The 10,626-nt window shown below is 46.3% G+C and overlaps 1 protein-coding gene across 1 annotated transcript; it reads right to left on the reverse strand.

The window, feature by feature from the left end:
* Positions 1-754: 754 nt before the first annotated feature.
* On the reverse strand, positions 755-3,374 carry ASB12 (ankyrin repeat and SOCS box containing 12). Its single transcript, XM_013949088.2, has 3 exons — positions 3,229-3,374; positions 1,978-2,822; positions 755-975 (listed from the first exon to the last, which is right to left on the reverse strand). Exons 2-3 carry the CDS (start codon positions 2,798-2,800, stop codon positions 842-844), a joined length of 957 nt encoding a protein of 318 aa, XP_013804542.1. The 5' UTR covers positions 2,801-2,822; positions 3,229-3,374; the 3' UTR covers positions 755-841.
* Positions 3,375-10,626: the final 7,252 nt, after the last annotated feature.

Here is a 10,626-nt window from a genome sequence, read left to right on the forward strand (position 1 = left end):
AGAACAGTAGGATACATTTAAGAAAAACCCTGCACAATCAGAGGCACGCAGCTGAGAAAGGACCTCTCCCCTTCGCAACAACAAAAAACACTTGTGAGTGGAAGAAAACGATGTTTAACAATACAGCCAAAGACAACCTCCTTTCTGTCAGCCACGGAGACTCCAGAGGTAACACAGGCCACAGGGATGGAAATCCGCCGCCAGCCCGAGGGTTTATAAGAGGCGAGCTCTCGACAGCACACGCTTCTCCTCTGCTGTCCACCACCAAACCGGCCCGGTCTGGCAGCGGGCTCTGCTCACTGGGCTCAAAAACCAGAGGAAGCGCTTCCAAAGCCTTCCCGAAATGGGTCTTGCATGCAGCTAAGGCCACACCGCAGGGAAAAACCTGCGGGTATGAAGGCCAGTTTTACCTCCTTCCTCTCTGCCTTTCCCCAAGAAGGGAGGAGGTAAAACCAGGCTTTCTTCCTCAGGCTCTGGCCATCAAGCCTTTTCCCAGTCTCTTCTCCAACCAATTAACTACTAAAGGTGTAAAGTTCTTCAGTGAAGAGGGTTTACAACCAAACACTAATTAAATCAGATCCGGTCCTACCCATCACGCCAACACTTTTGGTGCAGAGCAGGAGCCAAGGTCTCTTCCATTTGCTTTCACCCTCCTGCCCTCCGCTTACTTCCTTTTCACACAGGCAGCCCCTTTTGGAGACACTTCTTAAGCCACAACCACTTCGCAACTGCTGATCAAATCAGGGCTGTTTTGTGTTGTGCATCTGTGACTTCAGAGCAGCTTTTAATTTGGGTGCTTGACACGGTTGCATGGGAGCTCGAGCTGCGGCGGGGGCTTCCCCTAGGACTGGTGCCTCAGGTAGCTCCGCAGGACGGGTGGGATCTCCAGCTCGCCGATGGCCTGCGCGTGGCCGGCCAGCTTCAGAAGGCTCCTCACTGCCAGCCGGGACTGAGACATCAGGGATTTGGGATGAGCTATGTAAGGAGAGGGAGGGAAAAAAAAAGACAGAGAAATCACTGCAGACTTTCAGTTCAGTTCACTGAACCTGGAGGAGATCTGGGAGAGGTTGGGCGCTGCGGCCGATTGCTCTTCACGTTCAGCCCCAACCTTAGCATGGGAGCTGGGCATATAGAGATGAACTCTCCCGACATTGTACTAAACTAAGTGGAGTTTTTCTGGACTTAAGCAGTACAAGAGAGCCAATGTAAAGCAGCAGAAAGGAAAGGAACGGAGAAGAGTCTTGCTGAAAAATAGTATTTAACACAGATTTATATTAAGTGAAAATACTGGGTTCTGATAAGGAAAAACCCACAGAGTCTATACCAGCACCAATTACAGAAATGATACTCGCAACAGTTTCTTTAGAAACTTCTAGATATTTATGAAGAGCAGACCCTGAGAAGAGTCTGAAAGGAAGGACAAGAACATAAATAAGTAGTGGCTGCACTGAGTCACATCAAAGATCTCTAGTAAGGTAGCCTGGCTCCAACTATAGGCAGTGGCTGGTAAGTGGATGCTTATGTTATTGAGTGGGTATTAGAAACAGTCCCTCCTGTGATGTTCTCTTCCAACTTCCAGCAATTTATTTCAGGACTTTCCTAACCTAGAGACTGTACCAAGGCCAACAGACTTAATGACCAGTGGTGGACTCGTTCTCTGTGAACTTGCTACATCCTGTGTTCAGTATTGGAGCCTTTGGGTTTTTTTGTTTGTTTGGTTTGTTTTTTTTGGTCCTGAAAACAGAAATCATGGGGGGAGAGGGAGGAACAGTATTCAAGAGATTGAGGCTGGAGAGGGAGACTCATATACTCAAAGGAGTCCAGTCTTTAAGAAAGCCTTACTCACACCACTCTCCCTCTCGCTATTGGGAGGCAGAGGTAAAGGGAAGGGGAACCCGAAGCAAATTTTGGCCAAGCAATCTCAGAAGCAAAGCCGGTGCTCGCTCCCAGCCCTCCAGCCACACGCACCCACGTTACCTCTCTCCCTCATCAGCAGCTCCAGGCCCTCGCTGCTGGGCGCGAGCTTTTCTCCCGCGACGTTCGGCAGGTACACGTTGGCTCCAAAGTCAATGAGCAATTTGACGAATTCGCTCCCGCAGCCGTGTCTCAGGCAGATTTCGAGCAGAGTCTTGGGCTGCTTGATCCGCGCAATCATCTTCTCGTCCATGCAGTTATAATTGGGGTCGGCTCCGTAAAGCAGTAGCATCTTGAAGCACTCCAGATGCCCATAAACCGCAGCAAGGTACAGCGGGCCCGAGCAAGCTGCAGAATTGGCAGCCCACTCGGGCACCCGCGCCTTGACGTTGGCATCCGCGCCGTGGTCCAGGAGCTCTCGCAGGATCCCGACGTCTCCATCTCGAGCAGCGGTGAGCAGTGGAGAGCAGTTGTTGTAGATGCTGCCGGAAGGACAGGCCCCCGCATCAAGGAGCGCTTTAACACACTCCAGGTGACCGTTGCTCACGGCGGTGAACAGCGGCGTTTGCGCTTTCACATCCAGACTGTCCACGTCTGCTCCGTGGGCCAAGAGGACCTCTAAACTCCTTACGTGGCCCTTGGATGCAGCGAGGCGGAGGGGAGTGCTGGGTACACCCCAGCCACTTCTGCTGTTGATACATTTTTTGTATCTGTCTTGGCGCAAGAGTTTATCGAGAGTTTGATAGTCATCCTCGGATACCGCTTGGTTCAGCTCCTGGCTTTCTCCGTTGTCCTCTTCATCTTCTCTGGGCTGGAGCATGGAGAAAATTTTAGTTATGTCCATTAGGCTCATTTTTTTGGTCTGTCTCCTAAGTACCACTTTCATTGTAAACTGTAAAGCGTGAAATCTATGGAACGACAAGAAAAGAGCATTAGAACCTTCCCTCTCCGACACCAGCCCTGTCATCTTTTTTACAGTTTAAGGGAGATGCTCAAAATACACAAATAACACTAGATTATGGCGATACCTCCTTGCCACCACAGGAGAGGAAGTCCACGCTTGTGAATCCACAAAGACCGAGATCATTGCTCTAGCACATATGCGGGCCACATCTCAAAAATGTTGCAGTGAAGGACAAACACGAGCTGCTATGTTTGAATTTGGTGTTAAAGGTCACACACTGCATGGGTGAGCTCACCAACTCTCTTTGTTTTTATTGTAATGGTTTAATGCTACGCTACTGCCCCCAGAGGTGGTAAAGAGTAGGGGATGAGTCGGGGTGTACTCAGACCCTGAGTTCAGGGTAGACCCACCATTTAAAACTAGACTTTTGAAAGGATTCTGCACCCAACCGGTAAATGAGGCCACCAGCTTTCCCCAAATCCTCAGAAATTAGCCAGTCCAGCTGTTCCCCACGAGAGCTGTCGAGTGAAGTGCGCATCTGAAAATAGCAAGATCAGCTCAGCTTTGCACCGGCCAACGCATCCGTAAAAAGCCCGACCAGTCACTACATTAACGAATAGCTGCATTAACAAATATTTTGGAACCTACAGAAAATCCTAAAGATGATTTAGGAGCTGATGGTGTAGCTAGGTTTTACTCCAGAGCAGGCGCAAACAAGTACCCGATAATTTTTATGCCCTGCCGTTTTTAAAGGGACTAGTTTGGATTTGATTTCAAAATGAAAGCTGAAGCCAGTGTAATCTCAGCCTTAAGAATTTTTCGCCTGAAACTTCCCGAAACCATGCAGACGTTCAATAGCAGCAAACTCTCTCGCCTTTCTCCTGCCTCCTCCAGCCCCAAGAGCGAGGCTGCAAGAGCGACGTTTCTTGCTGCGGGTGCACTGGACATGGGGAGGAAGAGGAGGGGATCGTGTGCTTGCTACACAGGGATTCTTGCTGCCTTCCCTCCCCGTTACAGCTCCAATTTCCTCCGCGAGAAGCGGTGGCAGCGGAGCTCCATTGCCTTCACAGCTTGCAGACGCCTCCTCTGATTCTGCTCCGGTCTCAGCATAGAAAGCAGCAGCACGAAGCAATTAGCCTTTCTGCAAACATGCCCCTAACGGTGACGAGACAGAGCCACAGCAGACGTGTCCCACATCAGCCTTTGACTGTGCGAAGCACGGCTAAGAAGGTTCCCCCATGCAAGGTCACCTCAGCAGCTATATTTTTTGATTAAGTAGAGCAGGTTTGATGTCAGCTTGGGAAGGCAAAGCCCTGTTGCACTCCAACCCGTTAAGTTAACCCAATCAATTTATATATAAATACGTGAAATCACAGATTAGCGCTTTATTCAGGAGACATGCTAATAGCAAGCCCTGGAGCTTTGAAACCCTCCCAGCTACGGGACTTTGTGCTGGGGGCTGAGGGGAGGGGGATGTGCAAGAGTCAGTTCAAAAAGAGTCCACGGTTATATATACATTCCCAATGGAAATCAGCCGGAAAAGTAATGAACAGCTGTAACGTTTCCAGAAAACGGAAATCAGCATCTCCAAAAGGACGTTACTTGGATGGTTCGAACACTGGTGTGAGGAGCCTACAGATGCTCATTGAACAGAAGACTCGGAAACCGAGGTGTCACCTCCTGAGCTGAAGGAAACTGCCCGCACATCTGAGACTCCGCTAGAGAGGCTCCAGGTGACATAAGAGTGACGGAAAAATATACTCACGCTTTTAAAGCGGTGGTGACCAAGTTACCTCCAATTGCCCCAAGTTGTCGAGGTATCATTATGCTGCTGCCTTACCTCTGTGAGGTAGATGACGCTCACCTAAGGCTGGGAAGGAGGCTGCTGTCCCATGGTTAATTCTCTTGCTTTCAATGAGAACGGAGGGCGAGGATCTTCCTGCGTCGGGGATGGCCGCCCGCTCCGCCGAACGGGAATAAAGCAGGCTGTCAAGCTCGCAGCTGAAATGCCACCGCAGGCAGACGGGCCTGGGCTCTCGGGCTAATTTTAGCCCCCGCAGGCGTTTTATCTTACTACTTCCATTCTTGGAAAGTTCCCATTGGGAAGGGTAAATATAGCGAGCAGCAGAGAGGGGCGGGAGAGGCGGACAGGTGCCGGAGGCCGTTTGACCAGAGCATTAGCTCCGAGCAGCTACGTACTGTTCATCTGCTTTGCTGCTTCCTTGCTCAGCTCATTCAGAGCCTCTGCTATAACCTGGGCCACCAGGCAGGTCCTTGCCAGGTCCTGGCTGAAACACCTACTGCACCGACAGCAGCTTTTAGGGCTGCTGTGTTCATTCCTGGTTATCGCCAGTCGTCTAAATTGATTCTCTATTAGTCCTTCTCCTAACGTGTTTTCAACTTTCAGAGCAGTATGAACTACTATTAGCAACACCCCAAACCTTGTTTATGAAGGCGCAGAAGGACCAAAGCCACTGAAGACTGTCCAAATTTCTCAAGGCAACTCCTGGGGTGCAAGTCCGAGCTGTTACTTACGCTTTCCCACCAGCTAAACCTGCCAGAATAAACCATTTCCTTGGCTTTATGAAGTTAAGCAGCATATAAGAAGGCATAAAAGCTTATGGGGTGAACAAAAGAAGTGGGAAGCGGTGTCTGGGCTGTCTTATCAAAAGCTGTCAGCTGCTAAGTGTAAGTGTATTTTATCCAGTTCCCTTTAAGCCTCTTCCAAACTTTTTGGCAGTGGGGAAGGAATAGCCTGACAGGTTGAAGTGGCGTTATCAGTGGTACTAGATAGCAGGAAAGGAACTAAATTACCCAGCAGAAGGATCTCCACTACTGCAAGGACTAAAAGTCAGGGGACTCTGTGAAACATTTTTAAAGTCTCCACCACTGCCTACACACTCCAGTGAGCTCGTAATGTACCGTGAAAAGCGCAAAAAGTGCAAAAATGTTAAATATTAATAGGTTTTAGACTTTTGGTTTACTTGTAGTTGCACTCTCTCCAAAAATCACTCAAAAGTAGAGCGTTACTTCAAAAAGGTCCATTTTCCAAAGCCAAGACTACGAATGAAATTATTAAGGAGAAATGTGGATAAACGTTTGAGCAAAACCTGGGAGTTAAGGATTTATTCAATAGAAGAAGCTGCAACCGCAGCTGGGCTGCCAGAGTCGGAAGGGACAGTCCCGGCTGGAAGCCCCTTCAACAACATGGGGAAATCAAAGCAGCAATTAAAAAGACAGCGCATTATGAAGGGAAAAGGGGAATACAGATAACAAAATCGATACACATCAGAAAACATGAAAGGTAGAAAACTGGAAGGGAAGCTAAGGACGTGAAAGGAAAACCCTGGAAAGGGAAATTTAAGAATAAACTGCATATTCTCTTGTTATTATTGTTGTTCTGCTGGTACCAAAAGAAATATTAGAAACTACACCAGCTCTTTAGGAAGTAACAGGGATAATCCCAATACTAATGAAGCAAAAAGTACGAATTACCTACTGAATAAATCTACCCTCAGCCGGAAAGAAGCAAACTGAAATACTCTTTATGCTCCCTTAACAACCAAATGTGCTAAATAGCATCTCGTATGAATATTTAAATGGGAAGGTTCAGGTCAATGCCAAACAGAAGTCTAAGGAGAGTTGACCGATAAGCCTGACCCGTTTAGGTTAAGCTTCCTAACGCTTCAAATCATGGGGAGGTCTCCAAAGTCAGGAAAAGCCCTCACGGTCGGTAAGAATTCAAGGAGCAAGTAGCATCGCCCAAGGCAAGGTAGCCAACCTGGTATCTTTGCCAGGCAAAATAATTCCTTTATCAACTTTCCCTTAACTGGTAAAGAATTAAAGGGCAAAAGTACGTTTAATGCCAATCAAGAAGTTTCTTTGGAAGGTAAATCCTGTCCGATGAAGTTGCTTTCGTTCTAAGAGATTATAGCTATTAATGCAGCTGAGAAGAGGTAATAAGCTTTCTGATTTAACGCCGCAAAGCGGTCTGATTTCAAAGTTTAGCGCTAAGCACTGCCAAATAAATCAGTAAATTCTTAACGTGTGAGAAATAACAGTCCTCAAAGTCGGCTGTGAGGAACTACTGCATGGGGATACTTCTGCCCCCTTCCGTCTTTGAACTCAAAATCACTGCAAAATATTAATAAATCCAGGGCATTTTGAACTCCATATTTGCATCTGTGCCCATCTAAATACCTGCTCACAGGTTTCCGGCACTTGTCTCCTCCTATTCGGCTGGTAGCCCCCCTCCTTCTTGACTGCACTTGGAAGCGGCTGCCGGCACGGAGGGTCCCCAGCAGCGCCGCGCGGCAGATTTGACCCGCGAGAGGGGACAGCCACGCGCCCGCCAGCCCTCGCTCCGGCTCGCCTTGCGCACAGCAACAGCGTCCAGAGCCACCCGTCTCGGGCGTTCGACAATTTAATGGCTATATTAATAAAGCAACGCAAAATTAAAGCCGCGGAGAAATCGGATGAGCTCAATGAACTGAAGGAGGAAAGCAAGGAGCGACCGGTTTCTGCAGTTCCTCGAGGAATTTCTGCAGCAGAGGAGCTGCGGAAGTTCGGGTGCATTAAGAGGCTGCTCCCGGCTTTTCCCGGCATCCCTTTCTTTTCAGGGCCAAGGATGCAGGGGAGCCAACAGCTATAAACTGATGCAAGGAAGAGCTCGCTAAGGGCCTGAAACGCAGAGCGCTACAACTCCGTTACACTAGTTATCTGCATAACACAGAGTTTGCAAAAATCCGACTGTTTGTCCCAGCATTCTCTACTAAACGTGCTTCAGGCTGTCAACGCTTCAGAGAAATTCTTCATAGGAGCACGTGGGGATCTCCCTGCTTTTGTTTTACAGGCACTGGTTTTAATTCCAGAGATTGAGAGGAAGTAGAACCCTAATCGCTTAAGAGCCAGGCCATGCAAAAAACCCACCCTTGCCCTGAGATCACAAACCGTATATCCTGCAAGCGAAGTTCTTCTGACTGGCCAAAATATCAGGCAGACAGAAGGCAGCAGGAGAGCTATCAAATTCCTAAAAAATAATAATAATAAATATAGAAATATATGTGTATATATATATATATGCATATAACACTTAAACAATTCTCCAGCGGCAGGCAAGACTGCAACAACAGTCCTTCCGAAGTGAAATTACTAATCGGTGCGAATTGCTGTGTTTGCCTCAAACGCTTAAATCACGCACACTGAATCAAGGCATAATGAAAATTTCATTGCTTTCCAAAAGCTATTTGGCCATCCAAAAAATCAGCCAAAGGAAAGCATTAAGTTCGGAAAAGCTATGGGGGGTGGAGGGGTAGGAAAAAAAAGAATTGGACCTGATTTTCGTAAAAGAGCAAATACAGTCTCTGTATTTATTTTATTCTCTCCCTGGTTTCCCCTTTGTCAGATAAGAAGTTCTGTAAACAGCATCTCTTTGGGTTGCTTAACTCCCTCTAAGCGCCTCAACCAGTGCCAGGGACTGTCGCCAGAGGCTGTACAAAAACCTTGAATGCTTGCAAAACCGTCAAGTTACGGAAAATCTAGTTGGCCTTAGTCCTGGTTCGCATCCCTGCAGCAGCAGCCTGCAAAGCAAATATTTAAGAGCAGCATCCTCCGATTGCAGAGCTCCAGTGAGTGAACTGTGGACTTCACCAGCTAGGGTTAGGAAAGTTGTTTTTGCAAGTGGGTTTTTATATTTATTTTCATCGATTCCCACTCACACTGGCTTCTTCGCTCTCTCCCACGGATGAACAGGCTCTGAGATCTGTTCTTTGCTGAGCGAAAAACAAGATTTAGTAAATTGTCCCTAAACCACTACAGCAGAAACATGGAAAATGAGGCTCTAATTTGACCTTACAGAGTTTTCATCATTCATAACACTGCTCCGGGTTTTTGTCCCCAGCCCCTGAACAAAAACACAAGTTACAGGAGAACACTTGAATTCGGAAACCATTTGCATTTGAGAAATTATAGACAAATCTTCTGCCTAGGATCGAATTTTTAAAGAAAAGTTACTCAGGATAAAATTTCACTTTATTTAATGGTACGAACTCACATGGAAACCAATTGGCAGCAGTTCCACCTTAGCTGATCTGTACGGACGCCACAAAGGATCAGCTGCGTTTCTCCCGTCAGTAGTAACGTCGCAGAAGGTTCAGTCCTGTTATCGTGATATATTGAACGCAATGAAAATATCTGATGTACTTGCCTGCGTAAACAGCTTAAAATATACACAGTCTGTTGCTAGCCTGGATTAGGATTTTTGCTTTTTTAAAAAGAGTCATTAAATCAAGAATTTGCAGTCTGCCTTCAATATTGAATAAGTTCATCATTATATATATATATATATATATAAAATATAAAAAAAATCACCTGCATCTTTAACTCCCAGGTAACTGACCTCCACAAAGCAGAGTTAAAAGTTACATTACTACGAAGATGTGAAATATTATTGATCTACTGCACCAAAGACCGCTCCAGTGCGGAGTTAAAAACGGATCAAACGCCGTTTTAAGCTATTTTTTGCACATATGAACCTGAATCTCAACAAGAAAGTGGGTTAACTTAACCGTTCCCTTTTTCTATCTCAATTTAGATGTGACTTGGAAGTGAGTTTCAGTATGTAGCTCCCATTAAGTTTACCGATCAGTATTTTTACTTAATGTAAGGCATGTTCAGGAGCTAATACAAACCAGCAGCTGTTAAAAACATAAGGCTTTGGCGCTGCTCCTGCAATGACTCTGAATGAAACCTGACCCCTCAAAGTTAACTTCACTTCAGCAGAGAAGGAGGTTTAAATCACCCTCAGCAAAGATGCTGTCAAATACACAATAAGTTTCCCTGAAATGTAAATTACAGCTTTAACAATTGCATTCAGTTTTCACACTAATAATCCAATTAAATGCAAGGAAAGTCTAATTTAGGTAAATGAATAATTGCACTGGCAATATTAAGAATATTTAAAAATAGCAAAAGGAGAAAAAAGACTTGAAACATCTGAGGATTCAGAATACCCACCTGTCAGGCACATTTTTGCCTTAAGCCATAGAAAAGAAATACACGCTTTTAAGATCCACAGTGCTAGGGGATAGCATTGATCAGGGACTGGTAATCATATATCGCTCTGGGGCCCATTCCTAGAGCATTCTCCCAATTCTCCATTTTTGAGTTGTCCTCATAAAAAAAAAATTAAATAAAAAAAAATCGTGACTCAATACTGAATTTATGGTTCAAAGGAACTGGATAAAAGAACATTTTTAAATGATACCATCAGCAAATGCACTGCAAATTCTTCACACGAAGTTACCCAGAAAAATCCCTTCGCTTGCTACCACGTGCGGCACCCCCAGAGGTCAGACTCAGTTCCCTACCATGGGCTGGGACAGGGTCCTAGTTGCTTCTCAGTAGGCTTTGGAGTCAGCCCCATGCCACCTGCAGACAGACTTATCCATGGGGTGAAGACTTATCCATGGGGTGAAGGGCAGGCAGCTTTTCAGGAAAAAGAAAGCGCTGAAAAGCTACTAGTTTTTAATACACAACAGGGAAAAAAAAAATGGGAGCAACCAAATATACCGAAGCTCCTAAGGGATTTAACAATGTTTCATCGTTGCTTCTTTAGAGACGCTGGGTGGTTTTGCGCTCGCTGGTCCCGCTGAAGCCAGGGAGGTCACCGGCTTTCTGCTCTGTAAGAGACGGGGACGTGGAATCACGCTCGGATTGAGATCAGCCTGCTACTTACTCGTCTTAATTGGTTTCACATTTCAAAACGTGAACTTCTGCTTTGAGTTGAAATTTAAGGAAGAGACCAGTCA

This window comes from Apteryx mantelli, chromosome 13, assembly GCF_036417845.1.
Source record: "Apteryx mantelli isolate bAptMan1 chromosome 13, bAptMan1.hap1, whole genome shotgun sequence".
In the NCBI taxonomy this organism is placed as follows: Eukaryota; Metazoa; Chordata; class Aves; order Apterygiformes; family Apterygidae; genus Apteryx; species Apteryx mantelli.